At 36.7% G+C, this 26,913-nt stretch overlaps 1 protein-coding gene across 4 annotated transcripts in view; it reads right to left on the bottom strand.

Annotated features, from left to right (window-relative positions):
• Positions 1 to 1,501: 1,501 nt before the first annotated feature.
• Positions 1,502 to 26,913, bottom strand: part of AZIN1 (antizyme inhibitor 1) — a 30,775-nt gene continuing 5,363 nt past the window's right edge. Inside the window, exons 3-13 of one of the 4 annotated variants that reach the window (XM_068525524.1) lie at positions 20,149 to 20,294; positions 13,968 to 14,165; positions 11,920 to 12,093; positions 10,563 to 10,735; positions 8,771 to 8,905; positions 7,345 to 7,426; positions 6,911 to 6,985; positions 6,158 to 6,317; positions 4,869 to 4,984; positions 4,329 to 4,543; positions 1,504 to 3,739 (exon numbers count right to left, since the gene is read on the bottom strand). In XM_068525524.1, coding sequence (XP_068381625.1) covers positions 3,628 to 3,739; positions 4,329 to 4,543; positions 4,869 to 4,984; positions 6,158 to 6,317; positions 6,911 to 6,985; positions 7,345 to 7,426; positions 8,771 to 8,905; positions 10,563 to 10,735; positions 11,920 to 12,093; positions 13,968 to 14,069 — 1,344 coding nt within the window. In that variant the 5' untranslated portion in view covers positions 14,070 to 14,165; positions 20,149 to 20,294 and the 3' untranslated portion in view covers positions 1,504 to 3,627. Of the gene's footprint in view, positions 3,740 to 4,328; positions 4,544 to 4,868; positions 4,985 to 6,157; positions 6,318 to 6,910; positions 6,986 to 7,344; positions 7,427 to 8,770; positions 8,906 to 10,562; positions 10,736 to 11,919; positions 12,094 to 13,967; positions 14,166 to 20,148; positions 20,295 to 26,913 lie in introns of all 4 variants that reach the window. The other 3 variants (XM_068525526.1, XM_068525525.1, XM_068525523.1) reach the window with 3 other exon arrangements.

Genomic DNA, 26,913 nt, shown 5'->3' on the forward strand with positions numbered 1-26,913 from the left:
GCCCAACCCCTCTGACTCCACTTGTCTTCTAGAATGCTAGCAGATGGCCCATTATCCTTCAGGAAGGAGACATGAAAAGTGTTCACTGAGAATGAGCAAAGACTTCAAAATTATGACATGAGGTTCCCCAACCGATCCACTAGGACAGAGCACATTCAGTTGACAAACTGCACTCACAGCTTCCTATTCGCTCTTTAGCCCCCCACTCAGATAGAAGGGTTACCACACATCTGAAGAATGCCTCTAATAAAGATACAGACCAATCCAAAAACATACAGAGGAAAAAAAAAAAAAAAGACTTCCAAAAACAGAGAGAGAAAAAAAAAAAAAGACTATCTACGTCTGGGGTGGGGGTGAGGGATGCGGGGGAGAAGGGCTGGCTGGGGGGAACTTCCAAAAAGCTTTCTTGGGAGATCATTAGCTTGTAAAAATTGCAGAGATAAAAAAAAAAGACTTGGGGGACTTCTTCGCGGTCCAGTGAGTAAGACTCCGTGCTCCCAATGCAGCGGGCCTGGGTTCCATCCCTGGTCAGGGAACTAGATCCCACATGCATGCTGCAACTAAGAGTCCACATGCAGCAACTAAGACCCAATGCAGCCTAAATAAATAACTCTGCGCTTTCACTGCAGGGGGCGCAGGTTCCAACCCTGGTCAGTGAACTAAGATCCCGCATACCGTGCAGTGAGGCCAAAAATTTAAAAAAAAGATGGGAGGAAATCAATGAGATCCAGAGAAATAAAAATTTCTGAATTTTAACCGTGTCCCCCTTGCTCTGTACACCATCGCTAAAAATTGAGTGGTGACAGAACTGTAAGCACAGGCGGACAGGATGAAGTCTGGCACCGTCATTTAGGAAAAGCTCTAACTGGAATCTGAGACTGAATCTAATCAGAATAAGATCCTGCTGGTTTACCAAAGGATCTTTCTTCTCTTGCACTCTCATGCAACCCCTTTTTTCTATTGCCAATACATGCACTTCACCTGTTAGCCAGCTGTGGATTAACTTTCCAATTTCCCATAATTGATCCAGTGCTAAATTTCTTCGTAAGCCATCAACTACAAAGGGTTTTGACAGGCGTAAGAGGTATTATGTTAGAATCAGGATTTCAAAGATTAAAATGGAACTGCTTTTGAAACTAAAGCCAATATAGGTCATGGAATTCAGGAGTAAGAAAGATGGTGCTTACCTGCTCCAAGACAACACACAAAAGCTGAAATCTTTGGGCTCACATATATATTGGACTTTACCGAAGCCTTCAGTATTCCGTATGTAATATCCAGAATCATTTTACCAGATTCAATTTGTTACTAAGTGATAAAACAAGTTAAGATTCTGAAAGAATGCTTACAAGTTAACACACAAAGCTGATATGTAAAATTCCAAGTCTTTCACGACAGAAGCCAAAGCAAAGCAAAACTAAAATATGAGGAGGAATAAAAACATTTTATCTGTGTATTCAGAATCACACACAAGTTACCTTTACAGTTCAATTTACTATATAGAAATCATTTGGGTTTTATAGTTTCAGTTAAATTCTGAACTGAGATTACAATATTGTTTTTTAAAAAATGGTTACATTAATTCATTATTTTAAGCAAACCAAATTGAAATACATAAGTTCAAACTTCAGATTTATGGCAAACAGTCTTCAAATACAACACAGATATTTCTTAAAGTTACCGTATCATTCACGTCTTACTTGCAACTCTGAGCTGTTATACACAGAATAGCTCTCCTATAAATATGGCAAAATCGACACGCCATGAAGCTCAAAGTTGTATAGTCAGGCCAATGAGTCAAAGTTGTACCATCTCTTAAAAGATTTGGCATTTCTGGACCAAAAAGCACAACAAGTAAAGAAGGTTAGGAACAATTCCTCCTCCTTATTACAGTTAAAAAAAGTTGCATGGTAGCTTGGAATTCTGCATAAAACCCCACATTACGTCTTGGAAAAGCCCAAGGGTAATTAGATGACAACAGATTGGAGTCTTTTTTTTTTAAATTAATAGAACCCACATAATTCAAATGGGAATTAATCAAATCAAAAATATTAAGCACCTACTGGTTTAAGAGATTGAAATTTATTAGAGATTCATGATCAATTTCCTTCCACCTTGAAATCAAGGTGTAAAAACCAGCTATTAAGTGCATTCCAAACTTCTCCTATGTAGCACAGGTAGAATTTTCTGTCCATTGGCACCAAAGTGAAGTCACATTTCCTCTTGGTAGACAGAAATTCCACATCTGAACATAGAGTAAGTTAGGAAAAAATGACCCCTGTTGTTTATTACTATTGTGATTCTGAGATCTAGGATTACTAATATACTAGCAGTGAACAACGCAAATTCCTGGCAACAACTGTCATGTTAGTGACTCTAACTCACTTCCCCCAATCACCATAAAATTTTAGTATGAAAAGAATTAAAACTACACTAAGCTGAACAAATGGGAAATAACAAGAAGCTAAGTGAATAGCTGAAACAAAACAAACCCTAAGTCTGAAATCACTGCAATTGAGAAACTGAAAATAGGTGTGCTTCTCCCCACCCCACCTCACAATTTTCAATTTAAATAATATTCCGTGCAAAGGAGCATCAGGTTTCTGGATATAGATGTAGCCCTTCTTTAAGATTTAGTGCGCTGCAGAGTTTTCTGCAATTTTATTTCCCTCCCCCAAAGTTTTTTCAAGGTACTTAAGAGAATCTTCCATTTCAGCCAAAAGATTTGTGATTCTAAGATTTACTAAGGTACTCTATGCATTCTATCTGTACAGAAACACCTATTAATTATTACAATTGGTTTATGCAGGATTAACATTTTTGGTGTTAAAATTGTTAAACATCATGCTTACTGCACATCAACTCTCCATAATGAATCTCAACTTCACAATGATTTACCAAACATTTTACTTAAATTACTAATTAAATAAATGAAAAATGTACTGAGCCAAACTAAACTTAAATGGGCTATAAAGGAAAATAACCTTCTAAACAGTCCATATACACATCTATTTCGAAACTACCTTTGCTAGCTAGCCCCTCTCCCAAAGTTTTAGCCTGAAAAAACAGTAAAATCTACACAAAATTTTATTGCAATCATACAAGGGTTACATTAGGTCAAATACAACAAATACTATGATGCAATTTTACATTTATTAAACTACAGTTCAAAGCACAAATTTACACATTCTAAATACACTAAACGTATCTAATGAAATCACACTGGTCTTCCACTGACATTTGATATATCTGGGTGAAAGACATTAACTTTACAAGACTTTTTAAACACGAATCCTTAGTATAAAAACTGTGTACTTGTATGTAAACGGTTTAATGGGGAACCCAATTAATGGGCTTCCATCTCAACTAAGTCATCCATTTTGTTGCATATTTTATTTTAAACGCTTAAAGGGTAGGACAAACTGGTAAGTTTAAATGTGGATACATTATCTTAATCTCCCAATTACCCCCAGTGAATTATAGATGAGAGCTAATTTTGTCTGGTCCCAAATATTTTGTTTCCAAGAGAATTAACAGAATAAGATTGTTCAAATTTTTTCCACACTGGAATGTAGACCAGACAAGCTTAACCTGCAACTTCAGATCTAAAAAAGCGTTAATGCCTGCTTAAGCTTCAGTGGAAAAGTTGTCTTCTTGGCTCAACTGAATGCAAGAAGGCACAAAGAAGAAGTTCTTCATCATTGTGTCTGAAGTAATTCCAGCATCTTGCATCTCATACCTACATAAGAAAAAAGTAGAAAATTTGAATTTAAGGATAAAGACCACACAACCACATAACAAATGGACAATGAAATAGCACTGTAAAATAAGTGGTCTTCCAATTACTCTTTTTTTTAAATTTTCATTTATTTATTTGGTTGTGTTGGGTCTTCATTGCGGCACGCGGGCTTTCTCTAATTACGTCGAGCAGGGGCTACTCTTCATTGTGGTGCGTGGGCTTCTCATTGCAGTGGTTTCTCTTGTTGCGGAGCTCAGACTTTAGGAGCGCGGGCTTCAGCAGTTGTGGCACGTGGGCTCAGTAGTTGGGGCTCACGGGCTCAGTAGTCATGGCTCGTGGGCGCTAGAGCACAGGCTCAGTAGTTGTGATGCACAAGCTTAGTTGCTCCGTGGCATGTGGGATCTTCCTGGACCAGGGCTCGAACCCGTGTCCCCTGCATTGGCAGGCGGATTCTTAACCACTGCGTCACCAGGCAAGTCCCCCAGTTACTCTTAAAAGATCATTTTGCTATTACTTTTAAGTTGTGCGTTCATTACAGTTCTGTCACCTCAAATACCCAATCTGCTTTAAAACAAAAACACCATCTTACCAATCACTGTATGACATCATATAATAAATAGCTGGCCTCTGAAAATCATTAAAAGCAGATGGTTCATGGAAAGAATCTGCTCCCATGTTATCAAAGATAAGCCAATCTCCCACATTCAGCTCAGGAAGAAGACAGTTTTCCACAATTTGATCAAGCTCATCACAGGACGGACCCCAAAGGCTGCTTGTAAACAGAGGCTCATCTTCCTTGTATTTCTGTAGGAAAAAAAAGGTTGTTGTTTTGTTAGGTTTTTACTCAGGCAGGCACTGAATTTGAAGGTGGATAAGAGCATTTTTTCACTATCTCAGATCAAATGTGCCCCTGGAAGAAAGGCCTAGAACCAGCGGCAGTGATGTTCCTTAACTCCATCTAAGGAAGCAACTAAAGGAACTCAGCCAGAGATATGCAAGTCCTCAAAAAAGGGGCAACCTTCCCCCAGCCTAAAATATTTCTCTAACAATTGGGATGTATCTTAAAAATAACAGCTTGTTCATAAACTGCCATATAAGCAGTTTTTATATTATTTGTAATAAAACTTGCCTTGTGAACCTCTGGAATGGTATTTAAGTCCTCAGACAGTTTACTTGCAAAAGAACCATAAACACCATCGTTCATATAATACATAAAGGTTGGTTCATCACTTCCGGTTTTTCCTACTGAAATGAAACAGGAAAAGTAAAGACGAGTTTATAGTAAAACATCTAAAAGGTGTATCAAAGTCTGAATTAGTATTTACAGAACTGACTCGTAGGTTTCACATTCCTCAAAACATAAACACCGATATATATATACTGATATACCTTAAAACTGTTAGCCTAAAATACTGAACACACTTCACAAAGGACGGTAACCAATGAAGACATGAAAAAAGTGCTCTACATCATTTGTCACCAGGTAAATGCAAATTAAAACTACAGTGAGATACCACCACCACACGCCTACTGAATGGATAAAATTTAAAACACTGACACCCCCCCCAAAAAGTCAGTAAAGGTGGGGAGCAACCAGAACTTGCATATATACATTGTCATTGGAGGGGCAAAATAGTAACACCATTCTGAAATCTTTGCAGACACCTACTCTGTGACCCAGCAATTCTATTCTTAATCATTTACCTAAGAGAAATGAAAAACGTCCACAATACCAGTAGTACAAGAATGTAGTAATAATTTTATTCTTAATAGCCAAAAACTGGGAACAATCAAATAATCATCAGCAAGAGAATGGATACAATGAATATACAATGTATATTCATTCAGAAAATGGAATATTAATTGGCAATAAATGTAAAACAAAATGGTTCAGACATTATACCGAGCTGTCTTAAACAGAAGAATATATGTTATATGACCTCATTTATATGAAGTTCAAGAGCAGCCCAAACTAATCTATGGTGGAAAAATAATCAGAGTGATTATCTGGCAAAGGAACAAAACTGAGAAAAAACTTTAAGATACGAAAATTATTTGTAGCTTGATAGGGATGACAGTGTAAGCCTTCATTAACTTGTCAAATCATACATTTAAGACTGTACTGGTTCTTAAGGGTAATCAATCACCTGGGTAAGTTTATCTAAAATAAGCCTATCTCAACATCAGTATCAAGAAGAGCTGGATTCAGAAAGTCTTATTATGGAATGGGACCTTGGCTAGGGCATTTTGAAAAGCTCCCTAGCTGCTGCCTACTGATGGATGAAGACCACCCACAACTTTATAATCCATGAAATGTCCTACAGTAAGTTTATACCTGAGTAGTACCTGATAAACTCATCTTCGAACTAATTGGAATTACCTACTAACAGAAACAAAACTATAAACTTTGTAACTTACCTCCAGAGGAAAACTTATTTTCAACAACTTTCTTTGCAATGATATTAACTGCAAGTGTAAATGCAGAAGACACATAGTAGCTTCCGGGTTCAGAAATTATCTTAATGCCGGATCCTTCAGGAAAGTAGACATCCAACAAAGGGCTGATAACATGATTAACCTATGGATTTAAAACCCCACATTATGGTTTTAATACTGGATTAGATAATTCACAATAAGAGACTAATAGCTATAAAATTTTCTAGGAAAATTAAGTAGTTGAATTATAGACCATGAAGCTTTGCAATAAAGCAGGCTTTCAAGTCATCAAAGTTTATTTTCTAACTATCAGAATGGCATAAAAAAAAAAATATCGTAACTCCAATGGCAAATGGCTACTGGTGATTGTTTAAAGTCATGTCTCTATATTCAATCACTATCAATGAAGGAGCAAAATTTCAAATCAGTTTCTATATATTAGGAAGGTGAGGAGTGGTGTGTATCTGGATAAAATAGCTCAAGCTCTCCAAGTTATGAATTCATCTGTGCCATCAAGTACGGAAAATAGAAACTGTGATAAAATTATGCTATAGAGTTTTAACTTTTCAAAGTTAAGCTATCTTCTCATTGCCTATTCATTTTCTTAGAATAAAATTTTAAACAATGTTACACCTTTAGTTGCTGCTGTAAAAACTCTAGTCTACAAATCTACCAGGTAAGTAGTAAAGAATGAGAGATTATTCCAGTTATGTCCACCAACTGAACAAGGTTTACCTCTTCCAATTGAAATTCGGTTCCTGTGAAGCCTCCACCAATGTCTAACATGTTCATTGTGAAGCCAAATTCTCCCTAGAGATGTGGAGGGGGGAAAATCTTTAAATGCTTTTCCAAATTGTAATGCATATAGGGACATTTCAAAAAAAAAAGGAGGTAAATAATCTCTGTTCTGACCTTTAGTACAGTAAATTTCTTGCTTTCTACTAACAGAAGCAGATTCATTCAATGTTATATGTATTGTCTTCCTGATGTTTCCGTATTATCTTTAGACATATGCAAGTAAATTACTATTTCATCCCTTCACACCCATTTTTAAAAATGTGCATGTCATAAAAATGAATGAATGAAGAGTACTTCAGAGGTAGAAAACCACTGAATCTTAGATAACATCCTGGCTTAAAATATCGAAATAATTTAAGGGAAAAACTTACAGCCATGTCAAATACACATCGAGCATCAGATAAAGCATGTACATATACTTGAGATTCTTTGCAAGCACTTGAAACATGAAATCTGAAAGAAATAAGAGTAATAAATTTGAAGCTGCTGCAAGTTTTAGAGGCCTTTCCTATAAGTCCTTTCTCATTCACCATACTGACACAAAAAATATTCACATTAACCTTACCAAATATTTAAAGCATTAGAAGCACGAGCCTCTAATCATCCAAGTTACAATACCAGCCTTTTAGAAAAGTATTATCCAATACTAGAATACTGTAATTTTATAAACAATTTTTTATAAGTTATCAGTTATGCTTCATGACTATCAGATAGGGACATGCTTTTTACGCATATATGGTAAAGTAACAAGCATCACCCTACAAAACCTTTAATTTGAACGCACAATTTTATCTAAAAATATAAAAATGTTATCTATTGTGAAATAAATACAAGTGAACATTAATTCAGCTGAGTAGTACTGATACTTGTTAGCATTCATTAACAGTGATACTTATCAATGATTCAGACTATTTAAATTTAAATAGGGAATTCCCTAGCGGTCCAGTGGTTAGGACTCCATGCTTCCACTGCAGGCGGCCTGGGTTCAATCCCTGGTTGAGGAACTAAGATCCCACAAACTGCATGGTGCAGCCAAAAAATAAAATAAATTGAATTGAAATATGGTTCTTTCTGTACCCTGACTGTGGCAGTGGTTACAAAAATACGTTAAAATTCATAGAAGAATATACCCCAAATCAATTTTCCTGTGTGTTAACAATAAAATTTAGCTGAACTATGAAAACTCTCCAATACTGTTAATATTATCAAGTAAGGTAGATTTAAGCTTAACAGTGGTGATTCTTTATCCGTCTTAATGAGCAGTTTTAAAATTTGGAGCATTAAGCTGCTCCAAATTTGATTCAGATCATGGTTCTGAAACTATGATCAAAATCATTAACTCTCTGGGTCTTAGTTTTCCTCACACATAAAATTGAGAGGATAAAATAAAGTCTACTGATTTTTTGAAGTGCTCCTGAGGGATTAAAAAGGAGAAGAGAAAAAGTCTTAGGATAGGAAAAAGAAAAAAAAATGACATCTCCAACAACTTAGAAGCTGAATGCCATTTTGGTATTCATTAGAATTCTAGTAAATCCCTCCATTCAATTTAAAAAGAGGTGATTTACATTACTAACTGAATTGTTATTTACTATTTTCTCTCTTTACTGGGTGAGGGGAAGGTACAGGTACAAAATAGTATGAAGGATAAGCATATTTAGTTGCTTTCCTGAACTAAGGGAAATGTGTATATTAAACCCAAAGTTGAATCTATTAGAGTTCATGCAAATGAAATTCTAAATCAGTAAACAGAAAGACAAAGATTATCACCACAAAATGAAGTTTAAAACAAATACTCACTTAACCCCAATAATTTGGACATCAAGTTCCTTAGCACATTCCAAAAGATGCCTACAGTTCTTCAGGGTAGTGCCAAACTTCATGTTACCCTCTTCACCTCCAATATTATCTTCTGTTGCAATATGTAGTAAGACCCTAAGAGAAGGGGAAGATGATTGGGGCAGAGTTGGTTTACATCATCATCAGCACATGTGAAGCCTGAAGATTGTAGGAAGTGTGTTGATTATGTTGTCAGCGCTCCAAAATCCAGCGTCGGATGAATCAAGTGAACCTAATGAAAAACAATCCTGTATAGAGAAAAAACTAGCAATTAGGGCCTAAAGCATGAAGCTTACAAGGATGGGAATTTGGAAAATGCAGGAAGTTAAGACTCTGTTGTAGCATCAAGAGTCGGTTGGGCTCTGTAATGAAAGACATTACTTTCAAATCAAGTCCATCAGTCCATAAATCCACCTAGAAAGACTAAATTGAATAGCAATGCCATCATTGTCTTTCAGTAAAAATGATCAGGGCTTTAAATGTTCCAAATTTCCTAAATTGTTCTAGTTAGCTAATCTTCTACCACTTATTCTGAACATTCCTCCCATTAATTTTGTACATCTAACAAAAAAATTAGGAAGTCCTACGTTATTTTACGTATCTCAACAGCATCCTTTTAGACTGCTGATTCAAACCTATTTGGTATTTCCTTCCAAACCATGACAACCAAGACAAAATGATCAAGACTGTCAGGCAATCTCCAAGTAATTACTAACCACTAAAAAATGCAATTATACAAAAATGCTGTTTGTAAACGCAAAATTATTCTACCTACAAGTAGAACCAGCTCTATCAAGAATATACCATTCCATTTATAATCTAATACAGTAAACACCCCAAATCAGGTCACAGAAAAGTAAGACTCCCCCCCCCCCCACCACCCCCAGAAGACTTTTAAGAGAGACAAGCGGTTCCCTAGAACCACTTTATCAAAAAACTGGCCTTTATCAAAACAAAGGTTTTCAGAGTAATAAATCCTGTCACGATACCTTTCTAAGAATACCATTAAAGTCAATAAGAAAATTATGAATACAAGGAAAATATGGATATGATACACATTTTCGGCAACATATAACATACACAATAACTTACTAAAAAGGAAACAATTTTGTACTAATATACTTTCAGTATATTGTAAAATCCTCTTGATATACCAATTCATGGCAATATTAATTTTGCCTTAAATTCTTTTGCTTTTAAAAAGTGAAGTGTTTAATTAAAAAAATAACTCTTGGGATGCATGTAGGTACAAGTAAAAACATTAAACTTCCTGTTTGAGGAGAAGGGCCTTAAAGAAATCCCAGGAATCTATGGACTAGGTTCCTAAGACACTGACACAAAGGACAACCATTCAAGAAACCACATCTAAGGGCAGATTAAACCCTCAGCTAACCAGGAAAAAAAGCTGACCAAAACACATCCTGTTCCCAATATGACAAATAACTAGCATGGTTAATGTAATTGTGAAAATATAGCTGTGGCTCTAATTTGATTATCCTACCAACCAGATTCTCTTCCTTGAATTAAAGATTATAAATTCATATCCCAAAATGCCCTTATCTCATCCCAGCTCCACAGGAAGGATCAGAAGTAGCCAATAAAATGCTAGTAGCATTTTCCATAAAGGAACTTGAAATAGTCACAGTAATCACAACATATACCACTGCTCTACATAAATGCCCCCTTTTCCCAGGCTAAAGACAACCCCAAACCCTAGGTAATAATATTCCCATGTACCTAGTTTTACACTTACTTGGCATTTGGGTGATTACGTGCAATTTTCTTCAATTCGACTTCATTGTCACATGTCATGATATTCACTCCAACTTTTGCTGCATACTTTATCTGAGACACTTGCTTGCAAGGACTTATGTAAATGATGTTTTCTGGAGATACACCCAATTCTTGCACTAAAGCCATTTCAGTCTAAAAACAGATTTTAAACAGTGTCATCTAAAAGGCATGCTTTCTATTACTTTTCAATCACTACCACATACCTTTATTTTTTGGTTAAATTCAAATTATATAAGGTTAAATTAGGATTATGTATGTCATAGTTCATATTCCGGTAATGCTTACTATACTGTACTCTGTTAAAAACCTTTTAAAAAGGTATACAGGGACTTCCCTGGTGGCGCAGCGGTTAAGAATCCACCTGCCAATGCAGGGGACACAGGTTCGAGCCCTGGTCCGGGAAGATCCCACAAGCTGCGGAGCAACTAAGCCCGTGCGCCACAACTACTGAGCCTGCGCTCTAGAGCCCGCGAGCCACAACTACAACTACTGAAGCCCATGCGCCTAGGCCCATGCTCCGCAACGAAGAAAAGCCACCACAATGAGAAGCCTGCACAGCACAACAAAGAGCAGCCCCTGCTTGCACTAGAGAAAGCCCACACGCAGCAACAAAGACCCAAAGCAGCCAAAAAATAAAATTAAAATTAAAAATAAATACTGATCCTACTTTTTAAAAAAAAGGTATACAGGCATATCTCATTTTATTGCACTTTGCAGATACTGCATTTTTACAATTGAAGATTTGTGGCAACCTTGTGTTGAGCAAGTCTACTGGAACCATTTTTTCAATAGCATTATTTTTTTATTTGACGTATGTACATTATATTTTAGACATAATGCTATATTGCACACTTAATAGACCACAATATAGTATAAACATAACTTTTATATGGACCGAGAAACCAAAAAATTCATGTGACTTGCTTTATTGCAGTGGTCTAGAACCCAATCTGCAGTACCTCTGAGGTATGCCTGTAATTACCATCAGAGAAATCTCATAGTTTAGGATATTATCTTGCTGTCATAAGAAGTAATTTGGTCAAGCTAGCTCTAGGCTAAAAATAAGGAACAAATAACAGTTTTTGATTAAAGAAAAATAAAGCTTATAAAATCTCATCTCACTGAAACATTCCTTGAAAGGTACACTTGAAAGTTTGTAAATTTCCAATATTACACTGCAAATTTAAACAAGAGTTAGGAAACACATTCAAAAGTCAAAACTTCCTTGCAAGTGTTCTCCTACTGCTGTGGGTCACCAAAAATTAGTCAATTTTAAAATGCTGCAGTTTAGTAATAAAGTAATGAAAATGACTTACTTTACTGGAACAAGCAAATCCAGTTCCAAGAGCTGCCAAAATCTCAAGTACAGCTGGAGTGGAGTTGCACTTTACCGTGTAGAATGGCTTTATCTGAGCCACTATGTTCTGCCACTGACTGTGTTTCTTCACAATCTTTCCAAGATCTCCCACAAAAAATGCATTTTTCCCTGTCTATTACGGTTATGAAAAAGAGAAACATAAAAAACTATTGAAAACAGATTATCAAAAGTAGGAAAGAACTCCCTTGGATAAACATTTACATACTACCACACTTAAGGCTTGTTTCTTTTTAAATTTGACTCTGTGCTGTGCTATGCTATGCTGGTATAGAAAATATTCTCTTCGATTAAAAAAAATGTATCAATTATAGCGACTTTCTACTTCAGAAATGCCTCAATTTTACTTTTGGGGAGAGGAGGGGAAGGAGACTACTTATTTCCTTCCATGCTTTCCTTAACTGTTTAAAATAAACCTACTTTAGCAGTATAGGATCTAATTTCCTAATACGGTGAGTAGAATGAGGAATCCTAAACAAAAAGGTGTATCTCCATTATGAATTTCACTTAAAGACAGTAAAACAAGGAAACAAAAGAAACCCATTTTTAAGGAGATAAAGTTGGTAGTTTGTGTGCATATAGGTGGCCAACTTGAATTTAAAAATACAGAAGTACACTAAATGTCAGATAAATCTGAGTAAGGATATTCTTCCCTCAAAAGAAAGAAAACTGGGGGACTTCCCTGGAGGTCCAGTGGTTAGGACTTGCGCTTTCACTGCTGTGGCCTGGGTTCAATCCCTGGTTGGAGAACTAAGATCCCACAAGCCACATAGCGTGACACAAACAAATAAACAGATTTTAATTAGGGATTGGGAGAGATCTGTAATGATTTCGAAGTTGGGGCTACTCTAGGGGTAGAGAGATGACTATGCATGTCATCCAGAGCATAAATTACCCCATGTTAGATGGCAGACAAAATAATCTTATTAAAAACATACAACATCCAAGTATTGTTTGAAAAGCCATGAAGATATTACTGTTTTCTATAATCCACATTATTTGAAGATATACATTACTGGAACATACTGACCAAGAAACAGACACGACTAGAAACTATGGGTTACGGGTGGCAGATATAGGACAGTTGTACTGAAGTTACCCCATCCTTAAAAAACATGCTGCCATCCCCAGGAAGTGTGCTGTAAAAGTGCCATCCCCAGGAAGTGTGTTGTAAAAGTGACTAAGACTAGTGACATCAGAGAATTAATTGTAGAATGACTTAGCTATAGAACAGACTGAACGGTAGGACAAGTGTCACTCTTCCTCACCCCCCAAAAAGAATTCTGATGGCAGAAGAGAGAAATAACAGGATTTTGCTGGTGTGTGAGAAGACTTAAGCACATCTGTAAAGGTCAAGAGAAGAAGAAAGTTTTTTGGATATCCTATTACTGAACACCAGTAACACGAAAACAATTGTTCGAATTTGGGGAATATGGGAAATTAGCTTCAACAAAAATTCTATCAGTAAGGCGATAAACAAAATTTTTCTATCAGTAAGTATGAAACAAAAATGATCTTAAGTAGCAATAAATATGATTCTATAGAAATTGACACTTGGGCAGTGGAGAGTAAGTATTCAGTATAAATTCTCATTCAACATACATAACCAAGATTATCTGAAATATAAATTAAAATCTAATTATAATTTATAACTGTGTACTGAAGTACACAGTTGAGAAAAATGGGTAAGAAGCCACGTACTGATTAAGTGGATAGCTGGCAACATATCAAGAAAATAAAAGAACATACAAAACCAGATGCTATAAAGCACAGAAGAAAAAGGGCTGTCAGGAAGCATTTTTTTTTTTTTTTTAAATGTGAGCTAGAAAGGAAATCTCATCACTTCTCAAGGGGAACTGGGGTTGTCAAGTCAAGACAACCTGGAACAAAGTTCTTTTATCAGATTAAGACCTTGGAAACAAAGCATTGATGCTTCAGATTTCAGAAATTTATAACACTGCTTTCAGAAATGTGAGATGACACACTTACCAGGGTATGTTCATAAACATAGTTATCAATAACATTTCCAAGGTTTGTTCCTTCATCCAACAGGCCAACGGAGTAGTTTGCATCGTCAATAAATCCTTTCATCTCAGCCGTATTCCACAAAGCCGAAAGTCATAAACCAGGAAAAACAAGAGACGGGCCACCAAGCCTTACGTCTGGGTCCTTAGAATATGCAACAAACTGTCAAAATAGAAGTTATTTCCAAGTCTGTATTATTTCATTAGTCAAACTTTATGTATGAGTTGTCAATGAGAGTGTGTTAATAATAAGTACCCAATTTAGTGAAGAATCTGTGATCACTTAACACTTTCAGAAACACTAGATCACTAATATCCTTTCCTTTAGTGCCCATTTTAAAGCAAATAAATGTGAATTTATACATTAAAAAAATAAGCTTAATATGACAATTTCTTGAGAAGGTAATTGACACATATGCACAAAATATTACAAGTAGACATGGTCACCTTACAGAGTTGCAGAGCCAGTCTGTTTTATTCATCTTGTTTCGTGATTCCTCCATCACACACACAATTTTACTCATTTTAAGTAAAGAAAGCTAGCGGAATAAATGTCTGCAGCTAAGAAATCAAAATAGTCTGAACTTCAATACACTGCCAGCCACATTAACAGTGTGCTACCAGGTAACTGCAGATAAACGTCTTCTAAGTAAAATTCTAGAGTAGGTGATGTGCAAATATCAATAATAGGAATGAGTGAAAGTGGAGGCCAACTTTAGGGGACAATCTGTAGCTTTGATACTCACTATCTAGATCCCACCACAAGCTAAAATGGACTAGTTAAATCAAGTTAACAGTGTTAAGTCTCTTATGAGGTGAGCTGATTGGTGAAAATGTTACTGGACTGGAAGTCAGAAGACCTAGTCCTGGCTGTGTTATTTAATAGCTGCACAATCTGAGGTCAACTTCAGTTAACTACCTTAACTACTTCCTCAAAAGATTGTTGTAAAAAACAAAATTAAAATCACTTGTTTAAGTGTTGACTCGGAAGGGCTAAAATTAAGTCGTCAACTGCCAGAAATACAAAAATGCCATCATAATTTGAAACTAGGCATAAGCTAGGGACCTATACATCCTAAACCATTTATTTACTAAGAACTCTGATTTTTAAAAGGGCATCAGACTAAATCCAACCCTCCCCCCCAATCAAAGTTTTCCCTCTTTCTCCAAATCACCCACTGTCCTCTGGAGCGGCACACACAATAAGTTTATGTTCTTTGCTGAATTCACTGGTCCTTACATTACTTTAGGCAAAGATTTATTTTAATATAAAGTCCATAAACAAAACAAGTCCTCTAGACAGGATGCTACTCATTGCCTGGGACTGATTTCTGGTTGCCACATTAATTATAACGGACATAGACCAGCTCTTGGCAACCTATTTTAAAACCTGCACAGCTTTGCCTACATCCTTGATTGCCCCCTTTCCTTTCCCCTCTCCCTGCTCTATGCAAGAGTTCACCATGGGTGACGGCCCCTGTCCTAAAAATATACTCCATTTCAATGGTTCTCAAAAGTGTCAGCTTTCACGGAGCAACTAAGCCCGTGCGCCACAACTACTGAGCCTGCGCTCTAGAGCCCGCGAACTACAACTACTGAAGCCCATGCGCCTAGAGCCCGTGCTCCACAACAAGAGAAGCCACCGCAATGAGAAGCCCACGCACCACAACAGAGTAGCTCCCGCTCGCCTCAACGAGAGAAAAGCCCACGTGCAGCAACAAAGACCCAATGCAGCCAAAAATAATTAAATTAAATAAATTAATTTAAAAAAAAAAGTGTCCGCTTTTTGGTTGTACCAAAACAAACTCATCAATAAGCCAGAGCATTAGTCAAATTTCATAAAATACAAGCAGTATTTTAAAAATGACAATTTTATTTCCAAGAACTCAACTACATTCAGTTTAGCTGAGCAAATCTCTTAGATTATGATACCAGAAATGATTTAAATCTGTGCCCAGAAAGTACACATTTTAGGCTTGAGGATACATGTTTATTTTAAGCAATATAAGACCAGCTGGAACATCAATTTTAGAGGGATATTGAACTATGCACTAAAGGAACAGAACAGATAAAACCTACTCATTCAAAAAGATCAATAATTCTATTAATGATGAAAAATACTTAATCAAGATCTTTAGCCTAGTATTTCCGCTCATGAGACTCCTAAGGAGACTCTACTCTCTATGCAGTATTTACCTGGGAACCTTGAGTTATCAATTACTGACCATCACAGGCAACTGCTACCAAATGTAAAGTCTAGCTTTTAAAGCCAGGACAAGATGAACCTCAATTTCCTACAGCTAGTGTTTACAAGAAGGCTAATTTTCCTCTAACATCAGGATCCTAAACAGCTGCAAAAACATCAGGCCCATTCAATCCAGTCTTACCTGCTGAATGCCCACATTCTTCAGAAATTTTTCTAGATTAAGTAAGGTTATAGTCATAGGGATAGGATATTTTCTCCAACTATTTTCAAACTATATAATCTACAGGTTCAACTCTCACTGCCTGCTAAACTAGCGTAAATCTAAAAGCAAACATTTTTTATAGCAGTGTGCCAAGTACTTTATACAATATTCTCTTAACCTTTAAAACCACTATGACAGGGACTTCCCTGGTGGCGCAGTGGTTAAGAATCCGCCTGCCCATGCAGGGGACATGGGTTCGATGTCTGGTCCGGGAAGATCCCACATGCCGCGGAGCAACTAACCCCACGCACCTAGAGCCCCTGCCCCGCAGGGAGAGAAGCCACCCCCACTGAGAAGCCCGCGCACCACAATGAAGAGCAGCCCCCGCTCGCGGCAACTCGCAACTCGCGGCAACTCGCAACTCGAGAAAGCCCGCACGCAGCAATGAAGACCCAATGCAGCCAAAAATAAATAAATGAATAAATAAATATTAAAAGAAAACCCCACTATGACAGTATTATTCTGTTTTACAGATGAAGACACTGAGGCACAGAACAACTAATTAGGCTAGCTCTAGAGATGCTGATGATCAAATTAACAGGCATACCTTGGAGGTTCAGTTCCAAACCACTGTAATAAAGTGAGTATTGCATTAAAGCCAGTCACACAAACTTTTTAGTTTCCCAGTTCCTATAAAAGTTATGCTTACACTATCCTCTAGTCTATTAAGTGTGAAAAAAAACCCAAAAAAACCCACACACACCCAAAAAACACAAACAATGTATATACCTTAACTAAAAAATAATGCTGTTGGAAAATGGCACCAATAGACTTGCTCAAAGCAAGGTCACCACAAACCTTTAGTCTGTAAAAAGTGCAGTATTTGCCAAGCGCAATAAAACGAGGTATGCCTGTCTGTTAAAAGGAAAACTCTGTCTCCCCTGCAGTCCCGTTCCTAGAAAACACAGGATTCCTGTTTTGGAAATCAAACACAACTCTCAGTCTCTTTGATAGACTAAATGACACCCCCATAATCAATTAACCATTTCTCAGACATATAAATTCCCATAGTTCTTAAACCTCTGTATAATAAAGTTTATTCACATGTGGTACCAAAACATCCTATCATGCCTTCTCATAGCCTTTCAAACCTTTCTTTATGACTAGTTTCTACATTTCAACCTTGCTCCTTCTATATCTTTTGTCTAAAACTCTCAGGTAAACTCTAAATTTGAATTAGTTTACATGCAATAACGTACACCCACGCTTTGACTAATGTATACACCATTGTAACCAGCACTACCATAAAGATAAATTTCTTCATGTCCCTTTTGTCCACCTCAGGCAACCATTTATCTGCTTTCTGTCACTACAGACTTTTGTGAAGTGGAATAATTTTTTTTTTTTTTTTTAGAGCTCTTAACTAACTTTATTATGGTAGTCATTTTGCAACATACACTCCTAGCAAATCATTGGGTTGTAAGCCTTAAACATACACAATGTTATATGTCAAGTATATCTCAGTAAAGCTGGGGGGAAAAGAACACAACGTGAGATCTACCCTCTTAACAAATTTTGAGGTGCACAATACTGTATTGTGAACTACAGGCCCTGTGTTGTAGAGCAGATCTCTAGAACTTACTTGCCTGGCATAACTGAAACTTTACATCCACTGAGGAACAACTCCCCATCTCCCCTTCCCTCAGCCCCTGGCAACCACACTGTATTCTCTGTGAAGTGGAATAATTTTAAACAGTAAAGGACAAACTAAAACAGCTGACAAATAAATGTACTACCAACAGGAATAAAGATATGTTAAAGCATGCCCTGCTCTAAAGGAAAGAGCGAGAGTACATTAGAGTGGCTATATTACCATCACTGAAATGGAACTCTGACTTCTGAAGTAACCGTAGGGTTAGTTTACCAATCCTTAGCTTACTCACAAAAAGACTGTGATAGAAAAATAAAATAAAATGTGCTATATTGGCAGGACCTGACAAAAAGGATTTTGGGACCAACACACCTGCAACAACTAAGACAGATGTAAACGTAGTATTTTTTACTTCTGTAATTATACCAAGCACTGCAATAACAGTTGATTAAAACCAATACTAATAACGTCTATGCATAAAAGATGGTAAATGTTGAGATAAGTGAGCTCTATCTCGGTTTATCTTCTCAGATGCTCCCTAGGAAGGTCTTGAGATTCCCATAATTTCCTAGCCCAGAGTAGGTGCTGAGAAACAGATGGACAAAGGATGATTCTAAGAATGGGGAGTTCTGAAACTTAAGGGTTGTGGTGATGACAGGAAAGAACTCCCTCAAGTGTGTTGAAAAAGAGGTCCATCTTTCACATCCTTAAAAGGAGCCCAAAACCTTGATATACAAGTGACCCACATGTAAATGCAAAGCTCAACTGTCAGTTAAAAACTAAAAGCTATGCCCAGGAAAAACTAATTCCTCAAAAGAATCCACAAAACACAAAGACCTTCAGGAAAGAGGGTTTCTAACACATTTTGAGCCAACAAACCCTGTGCTCAAATGAAATGTTCACTTGGAAGCCCAGTAAGTTGGTGGCTAAGCATAGACTGTTCTTGAGTCTTTCCTACGCCTGATCTCACTGAAAGAGTCCTAAAAGCAGTTCATAACCATACCCTCAGAAGCCTATGCTTGCAATTTTCTTAACACGTGAGCAAAAATACTTTAAAGTTTCAATGTTGCAAAAAGGTTCATGTTCTACATTTCTGCTTTACTAGGCACTAAAGTAAAGAAATATTTGAGTAAAATGTTTTCAAGAGGCACTTAAAGTTACTTGGTGGTAATATTAAACCAAAAATCTGACACACAGCATGTCCTAGGGAGTCAGAATGAAAATAAGTGTGCATGTGTTGGCGGTGAGCAGAGTTTATACTGTATGCCAGATCCACCAAGTTAATCCACACCACAGGGAATTTCCAGGAATCTCTCCATTAAGAACGCAGACGCAGGGAATTCCCCTGGTGGTCCAGTGGTTAGGACTCTGCACTTCCACTGTAGGGGGCCCAGGTTCAATCCCTGGTTGGGGAACTAAGATCCTGCAAAGTGCTCCGGCCAAAAAAAAGAATGCAGCAGACTCAAACCCAGATGATGCCAAACTTCCCCCATGTTCCAATCTAATCCTGGTTATAATTCCCAACAGACACTGCACCATTTTTTTAAATGGTGTATAAATCAGAAACAGTACTGATTTATTGGTTCCGACATGTTATAGACCACTACATACTATAGTCTAGTGTTGCTGGACGTTGACTTATTTAAACTTAAAAGAGCAAATCCATTTTTAATAAAAGCTCCCAAGTTTATTTTTATCAATAGACACTAGAATGTGCTCTCTATTCACAAGAGCCTTTGAGCTATTTTCACAACCAAACACCTTAATATATGGTGAAAGAAAGCTCAGCTTATTTTACACTAATACAACTGCTGCAATCACAATACTATGTTTATAAACGAAATAATTTCCTCTTGGACATCATAGCTGGGAAGAAAAGAACATGTTTAACATTCCTTATTTACACCTTCATATTGGTGTTTTTTGATAATACATTTTTCAGGAAGAGCTGCCAAGGAAAGAAAAGGCTCCCAAGAACCACACACTGCTCCCTGGAGTCTTTCATGAGGTCGTGAGTCCTCATGTCATCGAGAGGGTAGCTCCAAGAGGAGTGGTTGCAGCAGCTGGGCACTTGCCTTGTTACACACCTGCTACAAAGGCTTCTACAGTTGATTGTACTTCAGAAGAAACTGATACATCTCTCAAATAATCACAAGATAATTCTGGCAGCAACAGCCCACTTGACACCAAGCTGGATGAATATGAGTCTTGGATTTCTGAAGTGAAGACCTCCCTGGAAGTAGAACAGGGAGAGCTGAAAGTTTGAGAGTACTGTTTCAGAGACATCTAAGCAGGAAACCCAACCTTAACACATGACCAGTTTTCTAAAAGGACTTTTACTCATTAAAAATGAGAACTTAAGATATTTTGAAATTTACACTACTATTATTATTCTGAAGAAGCCTAAGGGTATTTCTACCTTTATTATTACTTTTACATAGGCATTTGATGACTTAGCACTCAGCTCACAGGTTTAAAAATAGACACAATAGGGAAAAAAAAAAAAAAGATAGACACCATGCTGTCAAAGTCACCTCTGCATTCTACATCCCACAGAAAAATGTTACTTACCACAGAGAATACCTTTAGAAATAATCGGCCAGAAGGATGACACTGGTACTACAAACATGAGGTCTGGAGCAGGCCTCCAGGAAGGTAGTTCCAGGAAGCTACATATCAGAACTGGTAGGTAGAAGTTCCAATAAATTGTGTGATCATAAGACCGTATGAACTTTTGCCATGTTGGACCAAAAGTGATGGATAATAACAATAGCCTACACTGAGTACTTAGGATCATCAGGACAGGGGTTGCTTTAATTGACAGCAAGAGGAAAGCCAATAATGGCAATAAACATCCTTAAGTTTATTTTTCAGCTGATAAGGTTGAAAAAAACTAACTCTAGAGGAAGAACACTAAAGGTGACTGCTGAAGAATTATTTTTAAAAAAACAGACAAGAACAAGAATGAATAGGAAATACATAAAGGTGGGGGGAATCCTAAAGGAAATGAGCCCAACAGGCTAAGTTTGAAATGCTTGGGTAAAGGCTGCCCAATGAAATGCCTCACATTAAACTCTAAAATACATCTAAATGAGAAAATGGAAATACAGGATTTTCATAGCAATATACTTTTGCAAGTGAAATTGACAAGATTAGGCTCTCTTAAAAAATGTGTCTTGACTATCTGATGTGAAGACTAAATTTCTTCTGCAACAAGTATGTACCTGTACAGAAGTGAAATATGTAAATCCCTATGGTAATTAAAATGTAGTAACATTACAGATAACTATTATAATGCAACATGAACAGCAGCAAATACATAACCATATTATTTCAAGCTTTCTAGTTTTCCTGGTGCAGCACAGGAAATAACCTTTTAAACAAATGCACTTAACTACTATTTTGATTACCCTAGGGCAGATCTCATTGCCACTTCACCAAGAGGAAAATTTACTTTTATTATATAAAGCATGTGTCCATTACAATGACTGCAGTAAACACCTGGTTAAGGAAGACTGAATACCTCAGAAGCCCCTAAACATCTTTACCAGGTAGCAGTGGTTGCATCTCCTCTAGAATAAGCATGTTCAGACTTTTCCAATCATCATTCCCTTGTTATTTAATCTTTTTATTCCTCTATCTGCCCCCTAAAACATCGGCTTTACTGGTTTTGAACCATGAATGGAGTCACTGTTGCTTTCCTACTATGACGTCTTTTGCTCAACTTTATAATTTCAATTCCTTCACACAGATAGGTGGGACTGGAGTCCATTGATTTTCATTGCTGTGTACTATTCTTTGTAGATGTACAACATTTATTTATCCAAAGAGGACCTATAGGTTGTTCCATTTTTTTGCTATATTGTTTATAAACACCATAATATAATTTCTTGCTGTTATTTATGTACCCAAGGGGAACACTGCTCAAGTTGTGGTCTGCAAACTAGCTGATCCACAAATGAAGAACCAAGCAGTGTGCTACTTCACCTGGGAGTGAAACTGCTATGTTGCTAGTGAAAAATTGTTTTTAAGCCTTTTGCTCATTTTCCTACATGTTTTTTGCTTTTTCTTATTGACCTATAAGAGCTCTTCGTGAATTCCGGATAGCAAATCTCTCTCATTTTGAGTTTTATTTATTTTGCTATAGTATCCATGTTGAACATACTAGAATATCCCATCCTACTCTTGGTCATGCCAAACATAACATGCAAACCATGCTGAACCTAGATGACGAACTAAGGAGAGACTATACTTATTTAGGAGCTCTTTATATACTGGGCATCACAGTATCTTTGCAGTAAAAAACAACAAATAGGGAATTCCCTGGCGGTCCAGTGGTTAGGACTCCACGCCTCCACTGCAGGGGGTCAGGGTTCGATTCATGGTTGGGGAACAAAGATCCCACAAGCCAGCCCCCACCAGAAGAAAGAAACAGATCAAAAATAATCTGAAGTCATATATTCAATGTAAACCTAATATTAAGTTCAGTCTGTATGAGCACATGAAGTATAGCAGGGAGCTGGATCTTAAGAACATGCTGGGCAACTAAAGAATTCAACTAGAATATAAAACTGAAAAGCCCCTACAGTCAAGAACAGTTTATTAGACAAACCTAAGGAGAAAGAAGAGAATGTGTAATTCTTATGATTCTTATTAACAGATATTTTAAGATTAATATGGCTAATACCACTCACATTCACAGTAACAATTATCCTAGAGTGATGCTGTCCAACAGAACTTTCTATGATGATTGAAACGTTCTTTGTCACTGTCCAAAACAATAGCCATTAGCCACACATAATTCCCAAGCACTCAAAATGTGCCCAAGCAACTGAACAGCTGAATTTTTAATTTTATTTGATTGGAATTCTTTAAATTTATATAGCTACCTGGCTAGTGGCTACTGTACTGAACAGAGCAGTTCTAGAGAATGCTGTTTTCATAAAAAAATTTTAAACTTCTAAGGATCAAGTCCACACACATCACAGATAAAAAAACAAGAACAAAAACCATGGTACCCCCAAATAATTTTGCTCAAGGTAACAAAGATCAATTCACAAGTTTACAAAACTAGACAGTAAAGGAAAGAAAGGTCGAAACTCCACACCAAGTAAATCCTAGAGAAATGAAATGTGTGCTTACATAAGATAATGAAGAAAGGTGGAAAAGTTTAGAGCAGAGCATCCCAAAAGGGTTTTATCATCTTGGCTCCTGCTGCAACTCACTCAGTTACAGGCATTTAAGACCTCATGGTGGCTGGGTATGGTTTGGGCAGGCTGAACTTCATCAGCCTAATCCTTGCAACTCAGTACGCTGCACAAATATTTTCTACTTATGCCATAATGTTCTTCACATTATTCCCTGGATTAGAAAAAAGGATGGCCAAATCTTTGTTTCGGTTAGGTTGTGACAAACTGCTTCAGTGTGCATGGATGGCCCTGGAATGGAGGTGAAGGACAAAAGCATCTGTGTCTTCTAGGCCTTACCAGCACGACAGCATTGCACTTGCAAGGGCCTCCTTAGGCCAGTCTGAACAATGGCCAGCCTAAAACTGCAGCCTACCATTTACCTAGATTTTATAGCTTAGGACGTACAGTTTACACAATATCTTATTTACTCCTAATCAGAAGAATTAAGTGTCTCTAAATGCTTTTTTGAGGGCAGAGGAGAAAAACCCCAAACTCAAAAACTCTGAAATTAAGACCAAAGGGAGTATAATGGAATACACAGATTGGTAGTGACTATTAACTTTCTCAGCTCACTATCTTCTGTAATAAATGCAAGAACAATTTTATTCCCTTTAAAAGTGGTCTACACTGCATTCTAATCTATTTGGCCCCCCCAGAAAAGTTTAAATTTGCCTGAAGAAAGAATACCATGTCCCCCAAACCGTTTTATCCATTAACATCCTATTATTCCCATTGGGCTTATAGAGAATGCTTTTTTGCTACTTTACACAAGCAATGAGGCACCACTGAATACTACTTTTTGCATGCCAAGGGCATACACATACTTTAAAAACTGGTCCCTAAATCTGTGTGTTTTCAATGATAGTTTTATTCGTCTTCGCGGTCAAAGAGCACCAACAACCATTAATAAAAGTTCTGTGAATTTGCTTACATCACAGAATCTTTAAATTACCAAATATTGGTAATTTAAATTGAATATTTAAAATTTTAGACAAAATTTGTCCGTTTAGACAAATCAATTAATTGAATCCCTTTTCTAGTCTTAGAAACAAAACATTAAAAGGTATATGTTAATAATTAATTCAATCTGACTTCATCACTAGATCTGCTAATAAAAGCAGCTGGTTAGAAGAGAATTTAGTTTTCTGAAACAGACTTTAAAATTTTTCCATTAGGCTGATCTATTAATTATAATCGGAGCTCTAGCTAAAATACCTTGAAAATATAGCCCACTGAAAAAACTACTGCAGCGTAGAGCCTAAGAAATTTAAAACGTACACAAAAACTCTTCCACAATTAGAGCCCTTCAGTAATCTGAGATATTATTAAGCTTAAGCATTTGTTATGATATCTTTACAGTGCTCACACATTACACCACACACACATCCAAAAGAAGAAATTTTACTATGCAAGCAGCTTATAAAGTTTCCATATACTTAATGAAATGAACTATCTAAAAATTCAGATGGTTACCTGATTTGAAAACCTAAATCTGAAGCCAAACCCTAGAGCTTAGACCACCTGCACAGAAATCCTACTGGAGTACTAGACGTATAACATGGTTCATGTAATTATATATTTTGCAATGCTATGTGCTAAGTGTTTTCCATGAAGGCCAGTGTGTTAAATCCTTTGACTTCTAATTTTCCAAACAGTATTGTCGCTCCACAGGAAATATCAGGATTTCAATGTCTAGTACTGCAAACAGCTATTAATATCTAAGGACATTTCTGGAATGTAGAATTTCTCTTGCCACCTTTACTAATTCTAGTCAAGAAACCTTTGGGGCAAGATATCTTTCTGGATTCAAAATTTCTGATTTTAGAATGGCAATTTAGTACATATACGTTTAATATATTATTTAACGCTCTCCAGGAGGCAGCAGAATTAGGAATATTAGCACTACATGGGATAAGTCAAAATAAAAATAGCCTCAAATTAGCTCAGATTCAGGTCAACTTTTTGTTCCCCAATCAGGTTGTCACATCAAGGAAGCTATACATTTTTTTTTAACTTTTCAATTTTGGAATTACATGAATAAGGGATTGTGGCTGTAGCTTTATAGCAAAGCACCAAGAACTAAAGTTTCACTTAACATAATATACACTGTACCTGGGCATAATAAATCAGTCAGTCACTTTGGCTGCCGGAACCTTCAGAATGAAGTGTTAGCATTTTCTATCTGTGCCTATATACACTACACCTCCACAAACAAAAAAAGAGGGGGAAATTATAGACTTTCTGAGTTCTACAACATTAATTATCTTAAAGACTTTTCCCTGAGTTGGCAGAATCATTTATAAATGTATGAGCTCACTAATATGTTTCTCAAGTCTAAGAGGAAACACCAGTAGAAATATAAAATATAATGCAAAGTTAGGTTTCCATTAAAGAGACTTGAAATAAAAATCTTATCCTTTAATATGGTCTTCCTTAAAACATGAAGCTTGTTATGAAATTTCCATCTTAGAATCTATTCCCCTCTCAACTATGGAGTCAACTACACCCCACCCAGAAAAGTTTTATATCTCTAAGACAACTTGGGAGAAAACATCAGATATGCTGGAAGGAGAATAGATGACTAACAAAAATTAAAGAGATAACTGGCTTGGCACTGAACTGGTGGCAACTGTACTTCTCTTTAATATGCATACAAGCCACTTGGTTAAAATGCAGATTTCTGATTCAGGTTTGGGTGGAGCTGAGAGTCTGCAGTTCTATTCTAGGTTATGCTAATGCTACTGTTCCAAAGACCACACACACAGCATTAACAAAGGGCGATTAAAACCCTCAAAAAAAGAGAAATCATTGTATCAATTTACAGTTAAAGGAACTGTTCTAGTTCAACTTTATTTTACAGCTGTGATTTAAAAAATAAGCAATTCGCTCAAATTCACACAGCTAGGAGAAAGCCAGTACGGGAAACCCTCCAGTCTGTGTTCCAAGTCAGTAGAACTTCCAAGAATTCGTATTATTTAAACTGTTTCCCCCCTTTCTCTTTAGACTTAAAAAAAGAAGTCTAAAATTGTAATTTGAGGTTAACAGTAAATGTGTTGAAAAGGTCTGCTTTAACATACGCTATCCAATTAGATCTCTTTCCTGAAATTTTCTAATGTTACTCCCTCCAAGTCTCTAGCCCACTTAAAGACATCCAAACCTCAACACCAAAACCCAAATTTCAATGGCAAGAAATCTACAAATAATAAAAAATTTTAAATGAACCACACAAATCTAGCAGCACAAGTTCGAACAACAGTTTACTGTGGCACTGCATTTTGCACAGAGGTTTAAATTCAAAGTTAAATCCATACACAGAAAATCAAGTATAGTCAAAAACTACCCTGAAAATCTCTTGGGAAGGTAGCCGGTTGAGAGATAAGCATGTATCATCTCTCAGTAATACCTCTAAAGACAACCAGTTTTTCTACCAGGTGAGTAGTATACAAAGTCTTTTTGTGAAAAAGAACATAAACTCTTAGAAATTACATTGTATTTGGCAAGATGCTCATAACTAGAAAAACCAGAACTAAGATTCACCTCTTATATCCCATGCTCTGTGGAAGAGGTCTGAGTGGAATGGAGAGCAGAATTTTTTGCTTGAATACTTGAATTCAAGTATTGAATACTTGAATTTTTTACTTGAATACTTGAATACTCCAAATA

Source organism: Eschrichtius robustus, chromosome 17 (genome assembly GCF_028021215.1).
Source record: "Eschrichtius robustus isolate mEscRob2 chromosome 17, mEscRob2.pri, whole genome shotgun sequence".
NCBI lineage: Eukaryota > Metazoa > Chordata > Mammalia > Artiodactyla > Eschrichtiidae > Eschrichtius > Eschrichtius robustus.